The sequence below is a fragment of the Eumetopias jubatus genome, unplaced genomic scaffold (assembly GCF_037043125.1).
Source record: "Eumetopias jubatus isolate StellerSeaLion01/CBP00866 unplaced genomic scaffold, mEumJub1_p1.0 scaffold_17, whole genome shotgun sequence".
Lineage (NCBI taxonomy): Eukaryota > Metazoa > Chordata > Mammalia > Carnivora > Otariidae > Eumetopias > Eumetopias jubatus.
The window spans coordinates 47104912-47130333 of record NW_028274823.1 but is presented as its reverse complement, the minus strand read 5'-3'; the positions used below and the strand labels follow the sequence as shown (position 1 = coordinate 47130333).

General features: G+C 38.1%; 1 protein-coding gene across 6 annotated transcripts in view; it reads left to right on the top strand.

Moving 5' to 3' along the window:
* The window catches only part of NRG3 (neuregulin 3), a 1101926-nt gene that overhangs the window by 829633 nt on the left and 246871 nt on the right, over positions 1-25422 (top strand). For all 6 annotated transcript variants that reach the window (XM_028098949.2, XM_088019858.1, XM_028098948.2 and 3 more), the window contains exon 3: positions 14019-14092. In XM_028098949.2, the coding sequence (XP_027954750.1) occupies positions 14019-14092 (74 nt within the window). The remainder of the gene's footprint in view (positions 1-14018; positions 14093-25422) is intronic.

The window sequence follows — 25422 nt, the reverse complement described above, 5'->3', positions numbered from 1 at the left end:
ATACCCTGGCCCTTCTCCTATTCTGTGCACTGTCTCAGGAAGTTACATTTCCCAGGCTCTCTTGACGAATGGCTTCTGAGTGGAGTGGCCAATGAAGGCACTGAATTCGAAGGCAGGCCTCTCTTTCTAATTTCTCTCTTTGCTTTTTATTTTCTGTTTCTTGGCTTTTTTTCCAAGAGCAGTTCATTTAGGGTTCCAGCTCCTGTATGATAGACCTCATGGATTCAACCTGGTTTCCTTGACTTAGACTTCTCCCTTTGTCCCATCAGCCTGTGGGTGAGAGTGATTTCATGCTGTTGCCCATCCCTGTGTTACCTTTTTGTTCTCTGTTTATCTTCTCATGTTTTCTTCACTTGCTTCATCAATTTTCTATTAAATGTCCTTATTTTGAATATTTAAAGAGATTTCCATTTCCAGATATACCACCTCTTTCTTTCTCAGTATATTTAATTTTGAATAAGTGCGTGAATTTTCAGATTAATTAAATTATGCCATTATATAACTGTGGGCAAGTCATTAGACTCTTAGTTTCACTTTTATCTTTATCTGTATAATAAGTATACAATGATAGGCCCTCTCTTCCTCAGAAGATAGTTAATAATGAAATGGGCCACTTAAAAATATGTATAATACTATCTGAATGGTCAAGAACGACATGGGATAAAGCAATAGACAGTCTCTAGTGTCAGTTTACACTGATGTCAAATCCAGGTTCTAACACATGCTTTTCATGTGCCCTGGGACACAGAAATTAATTTCTCTCAATTTCAATCTATTTATCTGTAAAATAGTGGTACCCACATCTCCTTATTATCAGCTTCATGAGGATTACTTCAGCTAACCTGTGTAAAGATTTCAGCACTGTTCTCTGAATAGAGGAGGTTAGATCTCTCTTCATCTGTCACACTACAAGATGTAGAACTTTCTGATAGCACTTTCTTGTTGATTTACTCCTATGTGAAACACATAAAGGAACATCAAATATGTCACCTGTAACTCAATTAACTGAATCTCTCTCGCACTTTTATTTATTATTATTTTTGCTTTTCAAAAATCATCATCGTGTTTTATCCATTTCAAGTCACTGCTTACCTGAGTTGCCATTTTAGCTTGCCAAACACTCCAGCTAAGTAACGTTCCTTAGAATTCTATTTTGAATTTACCATCTACGGATGTTAACTTAATTTTTGTAAATTTACTTGTACCAGGTTGTATTTTCCTTTGTTTGAATTACAGGTCAAGAATCTTACCCATATCACTGTTAGAAAGAATATTCCCTTATGTGCCTTCTCTAAGATTACCCATCTTTCCTCATGCTCTTGTGTGATTTTCCTGATTTCCATATGACATTCTGTTTTAGAATATGTTTTACTATCCATTCTTGTCCAAGCTAGTGACATCGATATTGCCACCTCTTTTTGACCTTGCTTGGTTACCAGAACTCTAGCCAGTTGAATTGTGCTGACTGATCTTCAGTAAAATATATGCTTTCAACTGGAAAGACACTGAGAAGTCTGGCATGCGGATTTAGGAATATCTTTGCTTTTTAAGAGGAAATGTTAAAAAGCAGAAGAAACATTGGATTTAGGAACAAAATCCATGGGCTCTAATTCTTGTTCTACCCCTTGTGGCCTCTGATGTTTTAGGCAAGTCCCCATCTTTGTTTTATAATATTGCCCTCCAGAAAATGAGGTGGTTAGAACAGACTCTTTATGATGTCTTCTAACTCCACCATTCTATAGTATCAGAAAACATTTAGATGTGGGTCAAAAACTATCCTTACTCATCTAGTTTAATTTGGATATTCCTATAGTTAATAAATATATTTATTTAATAATTTATTTAATTTTTATTAAATTATTTAATTTAATATTTAACTTTATTAGATATTTAATTGTTTATTAAATAAATTTATATTTGACATATATATATTTATTAAGACTTTACTTTTTAAGAGAAACTTTAGATTCACAGTAACATTGAGGGGAAGGCACAGTTATTTCACGTGTACCCCTTGTCCCTACACATGCATCGCCTATGCCATTAACAACATCCCCAACAGAGTGGTACATTTGTTACAACTGATGAACCTACAGTGACACATCATAATCACAGAGAGTCCATAGTTTATATTGGGTTCACTCTTGGTGTACATTCTATGGGTTTGGACAAATGTCTAATGGCATACATCTATCATTATGTTATCATGCAGGGTATTTTCACTGCCCTAAAACTCCTCTGTGCTCTGCCTATTCATCTCTCACCCCACAAACCCTGGGCAACCACTGATTTTTTTAGTCTCTGTAGTTTTTGCCTTTTTCATTGTGTCATATAGTTAGAATCATACAATATGTAGCCTTTTCAGACTGAGTTCTTTCACTTGGTAATATGTATTTGAGTTTCCTCCTTGCCTTTTCATACCTTGATTGCTCATTTCTTTTTAGCCCTGAATATTATTCCATTGTGTGGAGGTACCACCGTTTATTTACCCCCTTACCTACTGAAGAACATCTTGGTTACTTCCAAGTTCTGTCAACTATGAATAAAGCCACTATAAACGTCTATGTGCAGGTTGTTGTATACATGAGTTTTCAACATCTTTTGGTAAATACCAAGAAGCATGATTGTTGGGTCACATGATAAGAATATGTCCAGTTTTGTAAGAAACTGCTAACCTGTCTTCAGAAATACCATGTTGCATTCTTCATACCAATGAAAGGGAGGTCCTGTTGCCCCACCACTCCTCTAGCATTTGATGTTGTCAGTGTTCTAGATTTGGCCATTCTAATATGTATGTAGTGGTGTCTTATTGTTGTTTTAATTTGCATTTTCCTAATGATATATAATGTGGAGCATCTTTTCATATGCTTATTTGCCATGGGTATCTTCTTTGGTGAGGTGTCTCTTAAGGCCTTTGGCTCATTTTTTAATTGGGTTGTTTGCTTTCTATTGTTGGGTATTAAGAGTTCTCTGTATATTTTGGATAACCGTCCTTTATCAGATGTGTCTTTTACAAATATTTTCTCCCAGTCTGTGGCTTGTTTTCTCATCTCTTCCCATTGTCTTTCATGTTACATCTTTTTGCTTCTAAAATATACTACAGTATTCGGAAATTCTTGTTATTGAAAATCAAACGGGGGCTCCTGGGTGGCACAGTTGGTTAAGTGCCTGACTCTTGATTTCAGCTCAGGTCATGATACCAGGGTTGTGAAATCCAGCCCTGTTTGAGATGCTCTCTCTCTCTCTCTCTCTCCCTCTACCCCTCTCCCCCTGGCTTGCACTCTCTTCTCTCTTTTTCTCTCTAAAAAAAAAAGAAGAAAGAAGAAAGAAAGAAAGAGAGAGAGAGAGAGAGAGAGAAAGAAAGAAAGAAAGAAAGAAAGAAAGGAAAGAAAGGAAAGAAAGAAAGAAAGAAAGAAAGAAAGAAAGAAAGAAAGAAAGAAAGAAAGAAAGAAAGAAAGAAAGAAAGAAAAGAAAGAAAAGCAAATCAAATAAAGATGCAATATTACAACTGGGTCCTAAAAAGTCAGTAAAACCAAGAACAAGAATCATTTTGGGGCGCCTGGGTGGCTCAATCCGATAAGCGTCTAACTCTTGATTTCAGCTCAGATCATGATCTCAGGGTCTTGAGATCAAGCCCTGCATGGAGCTCCATGCTCAGCATGGAGTCTGCTTGTTCCTCTCTCTGCTCCTCCCACGACTCCCCCCGCACCATCTCTCCCACTCCTGAACTTTCATACAAAGGCAAGCTTATTAAACCATCTTCATTTGGCATTTTCCTAGTGGTTAACTTCATATCTCTAAATAACATACTGTCTCTCTTTCTTGATTTATCTACTTTGGAAATGGTGCATTGACTCTCTATGATAATGGAAATTTAAGTCATTTCCATCCCACCCCACCTCCTCTCTCTCCTCCCTACCTGGTTCTCTGGCTATTCTCAGTCCTCAGAGTTGGTCTTAATGACACATTTAAGTAAATAGAACAGTGTGGTTAAGAAATGGGGCTTTTTATGCAAAATTGAGGTTGACCTAGTCACATAATTCCCTGGCTTCCTCCTAACAGATTTTCAGACTTAGAGTAACGATTATATTTGACTGAGCATCCATTTAAATCTACAAGCCTGAGCCACTTTTTTTTTTCAAGGCAAGACCTCACTTTCATCTCAGTCTGAGTTGCATGAGGCTTTTAATATGAAATCACTTTCCATTCAGTCCAAAGCTTCCTTGTTGCTGATGAATGTCATACATAATGAAAGATTATATCCATTTATCCTCAGCAGTAAATCATTTATCACACAAGGGAGAAATATTATTGTGAATTCTGATCAAAGCTGCCCACTTCCTTTCGCCGGCAGAAATGCTGCACCCTTTTAGTCGATTGTACAATATCCTGGGAGAAACAGGGAAAATTATGCTGTTGAATGAGGGTTCAGCAAACTCTAGGGGTCTCTAAAATGGCTTTTAAAAAAATCATGTTTCATGTAGAACCTTCTATGATCCAGGCGTGTGAACTGTAAAAATCTTTCTTGCCTTCTTCACTTAATTAAATCAGAAACCTGTGGGACATTTTGCAGCTTGTACTATGATGTCTGTAAAGGGATTTGTGAATGACACTGTATGGATATTTTGCCCCCTTTCTTAGAGAGACAATAATTATTACCACTTCTTTTTGAAGCATGCTGTGAATGGTTTTATCAGTTCGTTTGCTAATGAGCTCCGTCTTTCCTTTATAATGCCAATCATAAAGATGCCTTTTAAATAAGACTTTTCTCTCACATTTATTTTCTTTTCACTCTTGCTTATCAAGCTGTGTACTGCTTTGCTGCAGGGAATCACCCACACTACACAGGCAGGGAACAAGGCTGGCCTCTTTGATCTCTTGTTGATAACAAACTCTTTCACTGTTTCCTTCTGAGAACCATGAATTCCAGAAAGGCCCTCACAGTCCTCCAGGAGAGTGTCTTCTTATGTCTTATCTTGGATTTTTAGGTTATCACTGTCTATGTTATGTATCTGTATCTGTGTTCACTGCTTTTCAATTGCTATAGCATGTGTATTAAATTTATACTCAGGAAAGGGAGATGCAGAATGAAGCAGGAGCATGCCTTCTTTCTTCCTTTGGTCTCACTTGGGCTGCTGGCCAGCATACTCCTACAGCTGATTCAGAATTTATGCGAAGTAGTAGCTAGTGATCCACACAATCAAGTCACAAATCTGCACCTAACATTTACAAACAACGTTACTTCATTTGCTCTTCATCACATTCTTGACATATTCTTTCAATCCTTTGGCCATTTAAGAGCTAGCTATTGAAATTCCTATTTTCCCCTTCCAGACTCTGTGAGCTCATTATGTCCCTTATGTGGTTGATAGAAGTAAATATAATGTGCCCAGGCTCCTTATCCTTAAAACAAGAGATTGCTAAATTGATCACAACAGGATATAGTTATAGCAAAATTATTATACACTGACTTTAATCTGGGTGTTCTTACTGATGGTTCTTCTATTATTATTCACATTCTTTTTACTGTCATACAGTTATGATTGCCAGATCTAGAGACTAAAATACAGCACACACAGTTAAATTTGAAGTTCTCCTAAAGAATGAATACATTCTTAGTATGAGTGTGTTCCAAATATTATATGTGTGACACACTTACATAAAACATTGTTGTTTATCAAAAGTCAAGAAGAGGAAGAGCAAGTGAGGCATTGAGCTCTTTCTCTCCACTGTATGAGGACACAGTGGGAAAGTGACAATCTGCACCCCAGTGAGAGAGCCCTCATCAGACACAATCCTTGCTGGCACCTTGATCTTGCAATTCTGCACTCCAGACTGGGAGAAAATAATTTTCTGTTGTTGAAGCCACCCAGTCTGTGATGCTTTATTATGGTGGCCCAAGCTGACTGATAGCAGCATTAACATGTTTTGCTCTGGCTAAGTTTTATATTTCCTGCTGAACTGTGGGAGGACAGGGATGGTCATTACCTTTCTTCCATTGACTAGTCTGGACATGTGTGTCAATTGCTCTCCTAATTCCAAGCAAGTAGAGACAAGTGAAGGAATCTGCTGATGTTGGACCTGAAGCATCAGAGAAAGTCTGTGATTGGCTAACTTCTCAATCTTAAAACATCGTAAGTGAAAATAATAAAGAGGAATCATAGGGAGTGGATGTGACAATAAATCCCGGTCCTCTCTTGGCTGGGAAATAGCAAAGGCAGTCAGGGGAATTTTCCATTAACTAGGGAAGTAGGGGAAGAGAGCCTGAATCTCTGCTGATTTTTATGTTAGAACCTAAATCGTCTGCCTAAATTTTCTGATTATTAGACATATTTTCAAGGAAGAGGGGTGACATGTGTCTGTGCCTGCATGTCTGAGTGTGTGCACACGGGCCCAAACATGCACTGAATTAGGACAGAGATGAACACCTGAGACCTCAGAGAGGTCAACCTCTCTGACAGGCAGACAGGCAGACCTCTGTCACAATTCTGTGTGGCAGACTTGGGGATCATCTTATATGCAAAGGACATGCCTCTTCCACCGTAACTGGCTACCACCCTTAAAAACTAGAATCTCACATTTGTCAAAACAGATTTTGTGTGTGCCAGGAAATTAGTAATGTAGCATTTTCTCAATCAAATTTGAATTGATGAAGCAAAACTCCATCTACCCTCCCCCGTCCTTATTACCCCCTAATTCTTTCGTTCTTGAGAAGGGCAATTAGTATTTTAGTACCTCCAGTGTGACAGTGAAATATAAAGTCTTTTTGCAAGAATGCCAATATATTACTCCTTTATTTATCTTCTTAGCCTAAAAAGAGATTATGGTTTATTTTAGATGCAGTAAAAGCAAAGCTAAATTGACTTTTTCAGCCCACATAGCTGCGTTGGATAATATTGCTATATACCCTAACCTATGTAGCACCCTAATGCTATGTTATGTTTTAATTTTGTCAATGAGGTAGTAAGTCTGAGGTGAGGCTCTTGACCGAATAGGGGCAGAAATCTCTATAAAGGCCAAAACATGAATTTAGAATGAACTCCTCAGCCACTGATTGTCCAAAAATGAATTGCCATATCAGGGAGTAAAATGACTTGATGTAAATGAGTTGCTATCTCTGCGATAGTGATTTGACCAATGGAATGTCTGGGTGGCTACTGAATACAAGTCCCTGATACTCTACATATAGTTGAGAAGAACTTGCATTTGAGTAAGTACGTATTTGTTATAAAATTTTTTAACTTCTCTAAGTTTCAATCATTCTTTTTGTTTCTGTCTTTAGGGCCCAAATATTAACAGAATGCAGCATGCCTCCTGGTTTTGAGCAGATGCTTTCAGATTCACTTCTGAAATCATAGCGGTCTTATGATGAAGTAACTGGCCTCCCTCTACTTTTGAATTCAAACTTTGCTGAAGGGAAATTTTCAAAAATAAATCTCTACACTTTCTTAAGATGGCAGATAAAACTTCATTAGCAGGAAACATCATACTTGTAAGATGAATGACATTATAAGCAACAGTTGCCTCAGCCATGGAATTTGTGATATTTTTGAAAGCTATCGATAACACATTGGAAAATTTTCTTGAGTTTGAAGGTGGTTTGCAGTTTAAAATAATGCAATTCCAAATTCTTCCAGTTATAGTTGAAATGATTTTGGAAAGGCTGTACCTATAGCCAATCTGTAGGTAATTTTAATTCCAATCGGTTAACTTAAAGATCCTGCTGTCTTAATTAGTACTCCTTTTAAATAAGACCACTTAATTAAATTTTAAAGTCAGTTAAAGAAAGCTTACACTAATCAGTTTCTCAATATTCTCCATAGCCAGACCTAGATCTCATCTTCAACAGTGAGTGGCAGGGAAGGCAATGTGCTCTAACACCATTAATAACTCTAGGCAGCAGACTCTTACCTAGAAAAAGTTCCTGGTCCATCCAACACCCATTTGCATTCAGATGGAGACCTGGTAGGGAATTCTGACTCTTGTATTTCCCATCTTTTCAATGCTGGGCAATTCACTTGCCCTGCTGAACTCTATTCTGTGTTTTTGTTTGTATTGGTTTTGGTTTTGATTTTTAACTGAGGACTGAAATCAAAAATTAGTCTGAAATCAAGAGATGTCATTATCATTCTTTAATAGTAGTGCCCCTGAAGAGTCTTCCCGTCCATAGTTGGTGATTACCATTTATTTATTTATCTATCTATCTATCTATCTATTTATTTATTTAAAAAAAAACTTTATTTTTATTTATTAGAGAGACAGAGGAGAACGCAAGTAGGGTAGGAGCAGAGGGAGAGGGACAAGCAGACTCTGTGCTGAGCAGGGAGCCTGACAGTGGGGCTGGATCCCACGACCCTGAGATCAGAACCTGAGCCAACAGCAAGAGTCGGATGATTAACTGACTGAGCATCCCAAGTGATTATCTTTTAAATTAACATGAAGCTTAAGAAGTTTGCCTTTAAATCAGTGACTAGTTTCTGTGACATGGTTTGCTTAAGGACATTTTGAGATTGGATAATAACTTACAAATCTAGGTCTTTAATTCTTACTGTTAAATAATGGCTTCAGTTCATGATATTTGGGCCATGATTTTCAAATACTAATCTTAGAAAAGGTAGCTGGGCATATAATGATTTATGTATTGTTTTTCCATGAAGAATGGAAATTCCTGTGATGTTCCATGAAGAATGTCAACAAATGCCAGGGATCAAGTGAAGACTTTAAAGTCATCCCCAGTTAAGTTTGCCTCTAGGTCAAATACTTATTGGTTGTGAGATGTGGGGAATCAGATACTTAACCTTTGGATTCTGTTTCCCCACTGGAAAAGCTGTGATGATGATTTCAAATTCAAACAATATTTAAAAAAAAACAAAACCTGGGTGCCTGGGTGGCTCAGATGGTTAAGCGTCTGCCTTCGGTTCAGGTCATGATCCCAGCATCCTGGGATCGAGTCCCGCATCGGGCTCCCTGCTCCTTGGGAGCCTGCTTCTCCCTCTGCCTCTCTCTCTCTCTCATGAATAAATAAATAAAATCTTAAAAAAAAACAAAAAACAAAACCTAACATTTATTGAGTGCTTACCATGAGCCACAGGTATTATATAATTTATTCTTAATAATAATTCTAGGCGAGAGCTACTATTCTTACCTCCATTTTACAGTTGAAGGGAAGGATGCACAGAAGCCTATATAGCCAGCAAACAGCTGATTCTGGATTTAAAACCAGGCAGTGCTCCAAACCAGCCTGCCTCCAAAATGTAAAGTTTAAATGCTGAATGATCTTTCCGTTTTCCCCAACCAAGTTCTGACATTGAGGCTGAAGAGAATTGGCAGGAGATAGAGAAGAATACCTGGAGGGGTTGTTCTTTTTTCAAATCAGTGTTTAATAGGCTCCTTAAAATTGTCAGACTTGTATATCACTGACAAAGTGTCTACTTTCCTGTAACATCAAAGAGTAATTGTCATTTTTTTTTATGAATATAAGTTGATATGGGCAGGAAACAACCCACACATTTTGCCACCTTTTCTCTTGTGAAGTTAATTGATTTCTGCTAGTTCAAATTTTATGTCTAAAATCAAGTTTCCAATAAGAAAGCAATGTATACTTTCTCTAAAGTGAATGCAGAGACCAGGCACTACACAGGTATTGAAGCAAACAGTTGAACATGTTTCTATCCTTCATACGTTTCTCTCTGTAAATTATGTCAAATACATCTTTGAAGATACGGCAGGTATAAGGCCTGTAGTCGTAAAAATGGCCAAAATGCACGTGTAGAATATCAACTCTGTGTGCTTGTTCATTTTTCTCCTTCCTGGCATCACTCATGTTTTATTTGGGTTGAAACTGGGAAACAGGGATGTTAAGTGATTTGCGTAAAGTACATCTATGCACATACTAAGCAGAGAAGTGAGACTATAAACTCAGCACTGTGAATCATTATGATAAACAAGAGGAAGACATGTGCTTAGAGACCGTGTATTGGCTGGGCCATCCGTGTGCATAATCAATACCCTGACAATAAAGACAGAGTAGGACTGGAGAATAGTGCAGTGAAACAATGATGACACCTTCCATTAATGAGTAAATGACCAGGAAATCAACAAATGAGGAGTAAGGCTAGTACAGTTCCCTCAGTGGAACATTTTTCGGGTTGTTTTTGTGTTATTTTGTTTTGTTTTTCTAACAAAAGGAAGAGGGAAAATGGAGGAATCCTCTGGAAATGTAGGGAGGCTGTTGGTCACAAGTGAGGGTTCTTTAATTTTCACTCAAAGTCACTAATATGATTAAGCACTAGTTTAGTTGTTATTCAAGAAATGGGTTCAAAGAAATCAACTGGCTTAGCGAATTATAAGAGAGGAGATGGGAATGGTCTGAAGTTAGCAGTGGGATTTCTGTGGGAACATCAGCAAGTGATTGACCGTTTTACAAGTCTCTTCCTTTGGGTCCTTCATATCCAGGCTGGGTGATGTGTTGACCACTTCTTCTTTACCACACCAGACAAAGCAAGTATTGAAATCCAGCTGACAATCATGCATGTTATATTTTCTCATCTTTGCCGGTATTATTCTCTTCCTCTCTTTCACCCAAGGATTGCCTTTTAAAACTTTTCACTAAAACTGGGCTTTTTCTCAGGGATAATATAGAAGAGGAAAGATGAATAGAAGGGAGAACTTGTTATTTTAGATACAGCTGAACAACTGAGATGGGGGGCGAGGGTCAAGCTGGAAGGATATAAAAAGTAGTAAAAGAGATGCCTGCATTTGAAACTGCACAACGGGCCCAATCCCTGTAGACAGTCAGGACCCTCGTTTGTCATTCAGCCCTGAGGCTCACCAGCAGAGAGATACTGGGCTCGGTCTCCAACCTCTTCCCCCCACTTCATTGGCAGCCTGAGGTCTCTGGTCCATGGTTACCCTAATGCAGTCTCCCTTCAACCTCCTACCTGCCCTACCTTGCTTTGGACGTTGTCTCCTCAACTATGTCCTTCCCTTCTGCCTTTTAAATTTGGAAATAAAGCAAACAACATGATCAAGAACTTACTGGTTTCAGAAGTGACCTCTCCTTCACCAGAGAGTAGATAAACACAGAATTTAAGACTAATTTTTTCTCTAGGTAAAATGTCTTAGCTCTTGCAGACTGAGTGTGTTCTGTGGTGGTTTCACTGTTGATAATAATTCTCCCATTTTCTTTATATAACTATTTGTGATCCTTGACTGTATTTCCTGTCCTGAGCCTACTCCCTGCTCCTACACCATTTAGCTGTAGAATCAAAACTTACCTGGAAAACCACCAGGGAATATTGGGATTTTTTTTAAATACGATCACTGTGATACAATGTTTCTAAGGGATAAAGAAATTCATAGACCAGGGACTGGATGAATTGAATGGAGATTTGAAAGCAATGCAAAATAGGAAAAGAAAACATTTATCATTAGATTACACATGTATTTTTAAAATTTTATAAATTCTGGCATGCTGTCTTAGATGAACAAAGACCTTTTTATTATATGAATTTCTGTTTTACTGATACCTGTATTCTTCAAAAAGCAAACATCTTAAAAAAATGAACAAAAACACTCTCAAAATCCTCCCAAGACTAACCAAAACCAAAATAAACATACAATGATATTTCTCCAAAGAAGCCCACCAAACTCCATCAGTGCAATAGATGTGCATCTTGACTTTTTTTTTTTTTTTTGCTTTGCTTTATGTCTTTAATATCATCATGAATTCAATCAGATGCATTGGCATTACCTGCTGGTCCATTCGGTCTTCATATTTGGATGGGTCTGAATTTACCAAGGTGACATATGTGTGATTTTCAAATGGAAATTTTAATGTGTCATTCTTAAAACTCAGCAACCAATTAGCAGAGACACGGCCTCCTTAGAGCAGGACTGGCTATGTAGCCAGTCACACAGCCTGTAGGGGAGTTTCCTAGCCTGGCTTGGCTCCTCCAGGATCATCATTGACTATCTGCAGCACACAGGGATCAAGCTGCATTGAAGGCCCTTGCTGTGCTGTTTTCCAGATACCCCATGAGGCCCGAGCTCTTCAAAGTGGGTGCACACCCACAGAAAATCAGTTTAAGCCTAGAAAAATGTCAAACATCTTTTCATAGTTTCCTTTCCACAGACAAATGGAATAATGCATTGTAAGTAACAAAGAACCCCTTAAAAAGCAAAGCAAAACAAAACAAAAAAGCACTTTCCCTTAAAAGCAGCCATCTCCCTAGGATACCATTTTCATATTAAATGAAGATGCAAAGAGTAAAAGAGAAAAGTGCACTTCAAATCTCCCACATATGTTGGAAGTAAAACCTCCAAAAACGTGAATGCGCGCCATAGCACACACCCAGCCCATAACTCATCATTTCTGGGGAAATGAAGATTAAAGCACTGTGGTTCTGGTAATTCTGAATAAAGATACACGAACAGCTGTACGACCACTTTTGGAGAGCAGGAATTTATTTTTTCATAACAAATGTGATTCGGTCCTAAGTATTTTCTGACTTTCTACCATTACAGACTGAGTGATATGCCTGCTTTATTTCAAGTGCAATAAATGAATGAAAAAAAGTTGTGAAAATATGTGGCTGCCCAAACAAATTTTTTCAATAGCCGGTTGGGTATCTAGGGTATCCATATACCAGGAGTCTTTGTTCTTAATCAATGAGGAAAATTGCCAAATACACTCCAGAATGCCAGGCTTAAGAAGGTGTTAAAGAGAGCCTGCCCAATCACCTGACTTCCAATTTGGCTCACAATGAAAGGTAGTAAAATTACCTCCAGCCCTTCAGTTGCTGCTCCCACTGCAACAGACCTTATCTAATACTTTATTACACCCAAAAAACAAAGCATATTCTGCAGAAAGAATTCACAGCTCTCGTCTCTGACAGAACGGTCTCTTTGAATTCTTTTGTTGATTTCATAGATTTCTAACAACCAGAGGATTGTTTTTTAAATCTGATTTTTATGCTAGCAGCACAATTTCCTCCTGTGTAAGTAGGACAGATTCATCCCACAAGCAACAATGGATGCCTCCCTGCTTAACTTGAGCGTGACAGATTAAACTTCCCGCAGAACACTAAATGCCACCTCCCCGCTTACAGAGGCAGGTGTGGGGGCATCGCCTCTGTTTGTTCCTTGAACTGCCAGCTGATGAGCCGAGGCTGTCTGAGGTGGCCACGCAGCCCTGATGAAGCGAGCTGTGTGAAGACTCGACAGAGGACTGGCAGGGCTGTGGTGACGTGCCTCATTGCGGATGCTTCGAGGCATATTCCTGGCCTCCAAATTTCACCCACCTCAGGAAAGTTGCCTTGTCCAATGTTTGCACATGTTTGTGAATATAAAAGAGAAAAATGAGGAGGGAAAAATATGAGTTTAGAGGGAATGCAACAGAGACCTTGCATGTAGACATGGATGCCTTTCAGATATTAGCAGATCTAAAATAAATGCTGTTATTTCTGGCCAAGCAGTTAGGCGATGCTGACTTGAAGAATAGCTACATCAAAAAAAAAAAAAAAAAAAAAAGTGAAATTAGCAAATGAACAAACTAATATAAAACACGAGGAAGATAAACAGTAGCCCTGATTAGATTTGATCACTTGTATCAGAAAATGATTTTTTATTAGCAAAATGACCCTTAAAATATGCTTCCAAAAGGGCATTTGCAGCCTTTGAGAGACTAGTGCATTGCATAAAGAAAAGACCTGCATATGCCTGCATTCAGCATTATAATCTGAAGATAACTATTACTCACATTGCTTCGAGGGCCATCTTAAAATGCTATTCAATTTGCTCATCGTTAGGTATTCCATCTAAAACTAAAAAAGCAAAGCCGTGCTGGGTTTTCTGCACGTAAATAGGCTAAAATCCGTCTGTCAGTGTTAGAAGACTGAATTAAACAATGCAAAAGCATGAATGTACTGTTCTCACATTTGTGTAATTGATGGCTGTTTTGCTTGTTGAAATCTTACACAACCACATGCGTATGTTTGTCATTTATCCCCTTTTCTCAGGTGCAAAGAAGGCTACCAAGGAGTCCGTTGTGATCAATTTCTGCCGAAAACTGATTCCATCTTATCGGATCCAAGTAGGTCAAGCATTTTTCTTCTTTCTCTAACACAATTATGTAGGCAGTGCTTACTCTGAGCAACGGTTGCTAGCTCAGCTGGAAGGCTGTATTTCAGTCGTTTGTCTCTGAGTGCTGCCAAGGGACAGGAGTTAACGTTCAAAGCTCTCGCTCAGAACTAACTTGGTCTAAGTCTAGGTCTGGTCTTCTCCCGAGATGGGACCTGGTCTCCAGATTCAGCTCCACCCCTGATCTACACTGGAAACTCCAGCAAACCCTGTTCCCTTAGCATTTAGGCTCCCGCCACCACCCATTATCAGAGTAAGGAAATAGAAACAGAACAGAGCTCATTATTGACCTAACAGAATGTTATGGAAACTACAGTCTCATATTGGTTCTTACCCTTTGCTTGGAACTGTGTTAATATTAAGCCTATTAACCTTTACCGTACTTACTAAGGTAAGAAAATAGGCATCTAAAATTATATAAGAAGTTTTTAAACTGTAAAAAAAAAAAAAAACATCTTTAGCAACACTATTTGCATATCACTGATTCCTGGACAGTTGGCAAATTCTTTTTTTCATTCATGAAAGAAGACAATTTGTCACTAAGAAATATTGCTAGTCCTTAGTTTTTTGTTTATATATGAAGTAAAAAGTAACATTTGATACTACTCTGACCAATTCTGGTCAAATGTGAATTTTTTGCTTTATTTGTAAATAATCTTCTGCTCTTTCAATGACTGCTACAATTGAATCACCACTATGGAAAGGAGATTTTTATCGAATCAGCAGTTTAGTTCAGTGAGAGTCATGACAGGTATTTCCAAATTACAAAGGCAATGTTATGGTTTTTTGAATACCAAACATGCATAAGACAAAGTAAAACAAAATATTGTGTACTGATGACAGACAGAAATTGTCCTGTTGTGAGCACATTGCTGTATAATGAACATGTCTAACCATCTTTCAACATCTTCTCAAAATGCATATTTTGCATTTTGCACCCCACCCCGACCCTGGGCGCCAAATTTTAACCTACATTTCCCTAGGAAATGCAAAGTTTTTAAAAAGGAAAAGTTTTATTTAATTCCTTTTTTTTTTTAAGATTATTTATTTATTTATTTGACAGAGAGAGACACAGGGAGCAAGGGAACACAAGCAGGGGGGAGTGGGAGAGGGAGAAGCAGGCTTCCCGCGGAGCAGGGAGCCCGATGTGGTGCTCGAGCCCAGGACCCTGGGATCATGACCTGAGCTGAAGGCAGCCGCTTAATGACTGAGCCACCCAGGAGCCCCTGTTTAATTTCATTTAATTGTGTTTTATCTTGGCAAGATGAGCTACGATACAATCTTAACTATTCATTTCCTTGCAAACGTAACTCTCCCTGCACTGGTGTCTAGGAATCACCTTAATAGGGGACAGTTACTAGAGTGTGTTATATTTGTTTCATCTTGAGATTTTTCCGCTCACTAAGCAGATGTCTCAAACTTATGGTTGTGGTTGGAGACATGGATTTGGAATATTGAAAAGCCCATGGAAGAATGGTCTTGCTAATTTCTTTCTTCTTGTTTCCTCTTTTTTTTTTTTTTTTTTTTTTGGCTGATGTACCTAGTTTCCCTCTGTTTTCCCCCCCTTCTTTGTTTTCTCTTTTCCCCTTCTCTTCTCCCCTTTCCTTTCTGTTTTTTTCATTATAGCTTCCCTTTAGGCTTCTTCCTTCCCTTCCCTCCCTCCCCTTCTCCCTCCCTCTTCTCTTCCTTTCTTCCTTCCTTCATTAATTCCTTCCTTTTTACTTGTCATATACAGCCATGGAATATCTATCAATAGGATAGAGGACAAGGTATGGGGGCAGGACTCGCATATGATACAAAATAGGTGAAATAATCTCTCTTTAGACAATCTAATAAAACCCTTGCCATTCACTTAGATATCATAGTCCATCTCTGCAAAACTGAGGATGAGGCATACCAGTAGGACTGTGCTCCTTCAAGAAAACTGATCTTCTAACCACAGTCACTAGCCTGAAAACCTAGGTCTTATATGTGTAAAAAATTTAGTGCAGCAGTATTTCTAATGGTGAAAAAATGGACACATGCTGAAAACCAACAGCAAAACTATGTTTAAGTGAAATATCATATGGCATATCTATAATGTTCTATTAAATTACCATTAAAATGATACCTGTAAGAAATATTCCTATTAGATGAAACAGCAACATAGAAAATTATTTTCATATAAAATTGCAGTAGGAACATCCCTTGGTCCAATGGTAGAAAAAAATAAAATATATCCTGAAATGCTGAAAGAGAACTTTCAGTATTTTGGGTTGTGGAAGTATATGGATTTTTTTTTCCCTTTTTCTCCTGTTTCCTATAAAATGGCACAAGATTCTATGAGTCAGAGCTCCAGAAAGCCTTGAAATAAAAACCAAAAAAGAAAGCACTGAGAAACCCAATGGATAAGTCCCCACGGAGATAGAGTTCAAATGGGAAAAGAAGGGGCACCTGGGTGGCTCAGTTGGTTAAGCGTCTGCCTTCGGCTCAGGTCATGATCCCAGGGTCCTGGGATCAAGCTCTGCATCCCTGCTCAGCGGGGAGCCTGCTTCTCCCTCTCCCTCTGCTCCTCCCCCCACTTGTGCTCTCTCCCTCTGTCAAATAAATAAATAAAATCTTTTTAAAAATAATAAAATAAAATAAATGGGAAAAGCATGATAGCACCGTTTATGCACTCGTGCCTCCATTTATTTATGCAGTCCTGAATTCACCCCACCCGTATTTTCTGAGCATCCACCAGGGACCATCTAACTGGCCAGGTTCTGTTACTACAAAGGTACACACAGAGTTTGGGCTCTGAGGCCCCCACCATCTAGTGAGGGAGAAAAACACATTGATACATAAACATGGGCATGATTCTAATGGAAGCACTTACACCACTGTGACCTTGGCAGATTCACTTGGCCCCTGAGCCTCAGGCTTTCACCCAGAGAAGGGTGATTATTATTGCTATGGGCTGCTATAACCCAGACTGACGAGAAGTCAGTGGCGGATGAACATTAGCTCACTGCCTTGACTCATCGGTATAATCACACAAATATGTGTTTAGAGCCCACATGTGCCCAGCACTGTGCCAGGGGGCCTTACTTGGATTATCTCATTAAACCCTCACAGTCACAGTCTAGCAGAGTGACTGGCAACTCTCGTTTTATAGATGAGGAAATTAGGCCTCAAAGATGTTAAATAAACTTGCTCAATTGAGGTCATGCAGCTAGTTAATGCTGGAGTCTAACTGCTGATCCAGATGACTCAAGGTCCTGAGCCTTCAACTGCTGGGCTCTCCCTCCCCCCCCTTCCTCCTGTTATTGCCACTATGACATTTATCACTCTTAATTTCATTGACTGAAACTCAATGACCTGCAGCAAACATTATTCTAAGGAACAATATTTGCACAATTTTCATATCTTAATGCAGCAACTTGAGCTTCCATAGAGATTTAAATCCCTAATGAAATTTTCTTGTCAAAATTCTTGCTGAAGGATCGTTTAATTTGCCGCACATGATATCCTCGAATGACTCTGCGTTCAGGAAATAAGCTTCCCTCCAAAACCCTCCTTTTTCCTTTCTCCCCTCTCTTCTCTCACTTCTCTCCTCCCTCTCTCCCCATTTGTGGAATGCCTGTTCTATTTTAGTGAAATCCCAATTAACAGTGGGTTAGAAGCTTCTGCCATTCTTTTCTCCCCAAGGCAAGGCAGAGTTGATCGGAAATGTTCATCTCTCCAATTAATTTGAAAAAATGAATAAAACCTCAGATTACATGCATTTGGGGAAGTAATACCAGGATGTCACTATGAGAAGGCTCAATGGCTGCTATGACCAGTGTCTACACCATGGCCCCAGGGTGGGTCCTCAGACCTGCTATGCCAAAAACTCGTTTTTTACTCCCAGAGAACCTGTGGTTAACCCCACTCAGGAAGACTTGTATACATACACACATAAATCGAATTTATAGAGTGCCTTGATGTCAGGTTTTGAAAAAAGATCTGCTGCATATAACTGTCAGGTGAATGAAACCCTCATACAGATTCAGTACACGGAAGCCACATTCTGATCACAAGAATGACTAGTAAGCATGGGTTCAGAAGGAAGGTGGTAAGAGGAACAGACTTTGGTCAGGATCCGGAGGACATGACTGTCTGTGGAGGAGCCAGCACCAGCTGATGTAGCATACCATACTAGCATGTATCTGCCAGCCAGCCCTGCCCATGGATAGCAGCAGGCAGCTTCCAGGAAGCCTCACAATCTTCTAGACAATTTCTAATTTAATTGCTTCAGAACCAGTCCCATTTCCCGCAAACACAGGATCAACCCATACATTCCTGTCTGATTTTCTTTTCCTAACCACCTGCACCCACCCAGATCAGGTGCCATCTTCAGCCTTGAAACAGAACCAGAGAAGTAAAAGAATTGTCAGATTTTGAACATGCCTGTGTGAATTTCATAAAGTCTATCATTTCTTTCAGATCTATGGCTTTTTCATTCAATTGCTGTCATCTTCAAACCTACCCTTTTAATTTGTGCAAAATACCTAATGTTTACCAATTAAACATGCAAATGCACACTGTTTCTAGAACACTAGGAAGATAAATATACTTATAAAAAAGAAAAAAATTTCCAACATCACATCATTCAGAAATAACCAGTAATAATCATTTTAGTGCATAGCAGTCCCAACTATTTTCTAATTTCCCTGTGGAAATACTGCACAATCAGTCAATACATTGAAGGCAGGGTATCTGGGGCCAGAAGGAAGCACAGCTGTCTTTGCCTCCCTTAGCCTCTCTGCTCTGCTCTGTCCTCCCAGCTTACTAACTGCTGCTTTCCCTAATTTAGCCCTGGCTTGCTGAGGGTCTACTGCACCTGGGACAGTGGTAGACTGGCCTTAGGCCTGCTCAGGAGCCTATCAGGCTGGTCTTCAGACAGCCAGCATCCTTTCTTTCTTGTGTGTGGTCCACAGCTAGTCTACAGGACCTACTAACATATCTGTCATCCCAACATGCTCTGGAGAGCAAGCCATTCATATGCCTCTGTCATCAGACTCTCAGGACCAAAATGGCTTTCTTACCCATCTTTCTCCTGCCCTTTTATATTTTCAGAGTCAGTGAGGGAGATCAAGTGTTCTGGAATGGGTCTAGATTATTTGATTATTTCCTTTACAAATTCTGCAATTAGTGATTAGTCTCACACTTCATTATCTATTATCCATTATATTGACACTCTAATCAAATCTGAGGTAGGAAGAATTAAAGTCTAACATCTTGTTACATAATATACTAATTTTCCTTACAAAGTTGGGATCATTCTGGGGCGCCTGGGTGGCTCAGTCAGTTAAGCATCTGCCTTCCGCTCAGGTCATGATCCCAGCATCCTGGGATTGGCCCCACAATGGGCTTCCTTTTCAGCGGGAAGTTTGCTTCTCCCTCTCCCTCTGCAGCTCCCCCTGTTCATTCTCACTTTCTCTGTCAAACAAATAAAATATTTAAACAAAAACAAAGTTGGGATCATTCTATAAATATATTGTAATCTGCTTTTTTTGTCACTTAATATATTATGACCTTTTCCCCACGGCATAATCTTATCTTTTTCTAAATTATTGATTTAAAGAATATAACATTATATGCATGCCATTTAAATTATTAACCAATCTTGGGGTGCCTGGGTGGCTCAGTCGTTAAGCATCTGCCTTTGGCTCAGGTCATGATCTCAGGGTCCTGGGATCGAGCCCCACATCGGGCTACCTGCTCAGCCAGGAGCCTGCTTCTCCCTCTCCCACTCCTCCTGCTTATGTTCCCTCTCTAGCTGTCTCTCTCTCTCTCTGTCAAATAAATAAATAAAATCTTTAAAAAAAATTATTAACCAATCTTTTATGCTGGATCATTTAGTGAATTTCCAATTTTTCATGATTACAGTGATTGATAAGCATAATGCATATCTTGTGGTACAGATTATTAAGAATACATTTCTGGACTTTTAATATACTTTGATAACTTTTCCTCCTGAAAAGTTATATTAATTTATATTTCTATGAACACACTAGGAGAAAGTTGATTTTACTTTTTCCTTCACCAGAACTGAATAGTATTTTTTAGTTGATAATTTTATAAGGAAAATTATATCTCACCAATGTTTTAAATAGAATTTCTTTGATTACCAGCAAGTTTGAATACTTTTTCATTTGTATATTGATCAGTTTCATTTCTACTTTTATGAATTTTTAAATTCTTTGCTCACTTTCAAGTCTGGTAATTTTTTTGTCTTCTTTAAAGGAGTTTGTTATTTTGAGGATAATAAATCATGCACTATCATATATTTTTCTAGATTGCTCTTTGATTTATTACTTGTGTTTTTTGACACATACAGAAATTTTGCCTTTTATGTGATCAAATCTATCAGTTACTTTAAAATGTAGTTCATATGTTTAATACTTCCTTCACCATGAAATGAAATAAGTATTTTATTAATTTAGCTATTAAAATTTTATTGTCTATATAATTTATTATTTACCATATGTGTACATATGGTTATATATAGTCATAATCTATCTGAAATTTATGTTCGTGTGTACTTAGAGATTAAGAACAATATTTTAAAAAACAGAGCTAATGAATTCTCCTAACTGAATTTATTGAATAATCTGAAGTTTCCTGAATGATATTAAAAAAATGGTCTTAATCATATACTCCATAATTATGTGTATTTGGTACTGTTTGTGTTTCTATCTATTCTCTAGATAGATATAATACCACAAGGGTATTTAGTTTTAAGAAAAATTTTTTAAAGATTTTATTTATTTATTTGAGAGAGAGAGAGAAAGAGACAGAGAGCACAGGGAGGGGCAGAGGGAAAGCAGACTCTCCGCTGAGCAGGGAGCCAAACACGGGACTCGATCCCAGGAGCCTGGGATCATAACCTGACCCGAAGGTAGATGCTTAACTGACTGAGCCACCCAGGCTCCCCTAATTTTAAGAAATTTATATTTTACATTTAGTAATGTTATATCCATATTTTTTCTCATTTTTAAAAAAAGATAATGGTTTGATTGATTAAATATAGTTCAGTCATATACTATATACAACTGTTACACATGAAATTTTGTAAGAACACCTAATGTTTTGAAAGGCAACTATTGTTTGATATTAAATAAAATGTAGGATTCAGAGTAGCATATATGGTGTGAACAGTTAGCCATATAACTTATCATCTAACCTAAGATACTTAGAGAATGAAGGACAAAGCCATGAATAATTGCAGTGACCAAAAATATGTGAAGCAGTACTGTAACACCCAAGTTCGTAAAATATATGTTTACACTTAATATATGAGCTTTTAAAACAATAACTTGAAGGCAATCCACTGCAAATTGTGGTAGGATTATGCATAATTTTTCTTGCCAGTATTTTTCTGTATTCTCCCAATTTTCTATAATACATATTTTTTAACTTAGTAATTATTAAAAGAATGAAAATAACAACAGATTTTTTTAATGCTCACTGTGTGTCAGGCACTGTTCTCACCACTTTACAAATAATCCTCATATAGCCCTGTGAAGTAGATACAAAAGAAGCCCCCATTTTAATGATGAAAAAAATGAAGCAAAGATAAGTAAAATTATTTGCCCAAAGATACATATTTAGCAAGTGGTAGGGCTAGAATTTGAACCCTATAGATTATGCAGTCTAAACATGAAAAATGAAGAAACAGATTGAAAAGGTGATAGCAGAAAAAAAGAAGTTGATGACAACTCTTTCCCATAGAGTTATAATTATTATGCATCCTCACATCACTCCTCTGAGCATCATTATTTTCTGCTTGAATTTTCACACTGCTGTGCTTTTTTGGAATTTGAGGTGTCTTCTGATATATTGTGTATGGGTACCCATACAATCCTGTGGGCCAAGATGAAGGATGAACACAGTTCAGTTTTATCTAGTTTTATCTTGCCAATTGCCACTTTGGTCCCTAGCAGAACAGGGCAGGACACATACAGAAATTTTGCCTTTTATGTGATCGAATCCCAAATGCTCCAAGCCTGGAGCATGAGGGAACCCCAGCATGTCCTGTGATGGTGTTCTGTGCTCATTTTGGTCATTAGGAGTTTGCTATGCAAGGCACGTGTTCTGCCCACACCATGACTCCCTGAAGAGAAAATCTTAACACAGTTCTTGCTGTCTACCTAACAGACACTTACACCTGCAGTTGGTATAAACCAGGAGTTGAGTTCGCCATGGGCTACCTGCTCAGGGAGACCTCCAGCTCAGGATAAGTGCTCAGCTCCCACCCCATCCCCCATTGCCCTTCCCCCCACTCTCTCTGATTTGAGAGATCTTCATAGGGTTCTTATTACTCAGATAAACTGTTGGAAGCCCATAATTCATGCAGTTTTCAATATAGTTTAATTTTACATACACAATATTTTTCAGTTTATTTCTATATTCCTCATAGTTGACTTATTACTTATGCATGAGAATGGCTCCCCCACACACATTTAGACTTTAATGTAGCTTTCTCCCAGTAACTGTGATATATTTGTCATTTTCACTGAAAATCTATGAGGTGACAATCTTTTGTGAGTATTCCAATGGCCTTTTTATTTGGAAGTTTCCAAATGATATGCTTTTGAGTGAGTATAAGGAAGAATTGAAAGAAAAATGATGGAAGCTTTGGCCAAGAATACCTGAAGAGTAACAGCAAAGAAACAATGACCACAAGACTAAATTGGTCCTCACCCAAGGGTGTATGGAGCATCTGGGATTACCTTGCTCATGTCATTTTGTGCTTCTTCCTCATACTCCATTTTGGATAAATTTCAATCACATTTAATAACATTACATGTAGCCCTAAATAGTTACCACATTTAATAACATTACATGTAGCCCTAAAAAGTTACTACTTTCTACAAAACACAAAGAAAACCATAATGCCTTTCACCTATGTTAATAGACTTTTCTAAACGCATCTGTTTATTTACGTTCTGTGCCCAGGAGCTATTAGGTTTTGAGAATAAGTAGCAAATTTTCTTTTTTCTGGTATTCTATATGATGCTGATGATGGGAGATGGCCAAAGTAGTGCAGTGCCAAACACACACCCACCATCCTCCTTTCCTTGACAGAGCTTTTTAAGAGAGGATGATGGGACAATTTCACTCTTGTGATTAACATGAAATGGAATGATTTGAGCTATTACCATCTTTATTTCTAATTTGGTAGTACCATCATTTTTCAGTGTTTATGTAGTTTTTAAAAATTGGACACAGAGATTGTAAATAGCCTCTCATAATATGGACTACAAAAGTGAGCACAGAGAAGTATAAAAATTGACCACATTGTTGGCAGAAATCGGAGACAGGGTTACAGGTTTTCCTTTTAATAGTAGGGCCATTATTTCGAAAACCAACAGAGAAGTTGGTATTTGAACTTGGAATACCAATGCAAAGTTGGAATGAGCAGAATATTGTGATAGTCTCTATCTACGCTTTCTTATTTATTACTCACCCTAAATCATGGTCATTCTATAGTTGAAGAAACTGATTCAGAGAATTTAATTAACCTACCCACATTACTCAATTTCTAAGAATTTACATTCAAATCTGCTAATTCTACATGTTAGCTTCCAGATGCTTTCTGACAGGGGCTAATAAAATGTTTGTGCTTTTATTTTTGAGCCAAGGAACTGACATTTGAAGGTCAAAGTAATATAGACAATGTAGTTTTAGAATAGATTTTGCAAGAAGAGTCTTTATTTATCTAATCTATCCATTGATTGTTTGATTGATCTTTCATGAGGGTCTAAGAGCAAGGCATTCTCCATCATTTCTTGAAATGAGTATTTTGATTGAGTATTATGACTAGCAGTATGATTAAAAATTTAACTTAAAATACATGAAGAGATGAGTATGTAATTATGACAGCTTCGGGTACAATGGTTGTGTTAAGCAGTACAGTGCAAGGTACATAATCTAGTTCACGACACACTTGATAAAATTGTGAGTGGTTAAAATGAGTTTTTTATGATTCATTTATTATGAGAATAGATTTTTCAGAATAAAAATCTTTCACTATGAATACATTCTAACTGTTCAATTACATTGGTTAGTATCTCCATTGTCTCCATTTTCTTAGGAATCTTGAAAACTTCATAACCTCCAGGGAAGTTCTGTGGGAGAATTAATGTGGAATTGATCTGGGAGATAAACAGTTGATTCCCACCATGTTTTTTTCTTCTTCTTTTTTTTAATGTTATTATGTTATGTTAATCTCCATACATTACATCATTAGGTTTTGCTGTAGTGTTCCATAAGTCATTGTTTGCATATAACAGCCAGTGCTTGATGCAGAACATGCCCTCTTTAATACCCATCACCAGGCTACCCCATCCCCCAACCCCCTTCCCTCTAGAACCCTCAGTTTGTTTCTCAGAGTCCATAGTCTCTCATGGTTCGTCTCCCCCTCCAATTACCCCCACTTCATTTTTCCCTTCCTGCTATCTTCTTCTTCTTTTTTTTTTTAACATATAATATATTATTTGTTTCAGAGGTACAGGTCTGTGATTCAACAGTCTTACACAATTCACAGCACTCACCATAGCACATACCCTCCCCAGTGTCTATCACCCAGCCACCCCAACCCTCCCACCCCCCACCACTCCAGCAACACTCAGTTTGTTTCCTGAGATTAAGAATTCTTCATATCAGTGAGATCATATGATAAATGTCTTTCTCTGATTGACTTGTTTCACTCAGCATAATACCCTCCAGTTCCATCCACGTGGTTGCAAATGGCAAGATCTCATTCCTTTTGATGGCTACATAATATTCCATTGTGTATATATACCACACCTTCGTTATAAATTCATCTGTTGATGGACATCTTGACTCTTTCCATAGTTTGACTATTGTGGACATTGCTGCTATAAACATCGGGGTACACGTACCCCTTCGGATCCCTACATTTGTATCTTTAGGCTAAATAACCAGTAGTGCAATTGCTGGGTCATAGGGTAGCTGTATTTTCAACTGTTTGAGGAACCTCCATACTGTTTTCCAGAGTGGCTGCACCAGCCTGCATTCCCACCAACAGTGTAGGAGGGTTCCCCTTCCTCCGCATCCCTGCCAACATCTGTCGTTTCCTGACTTGTTAATTTTAGCCATTCTGACTGGTATCTTACTGAGGTTTCGATTTGAATTTTCCTGATGCTGAGCAATGTTGAGTACTTTTTCATGTGTCTGTTGGCCATTTGGATGTCTTCTTTGGAAAAATGTCTGTTCATATCTTCTGCCCATTCCTTGATTGGATCATTTGTT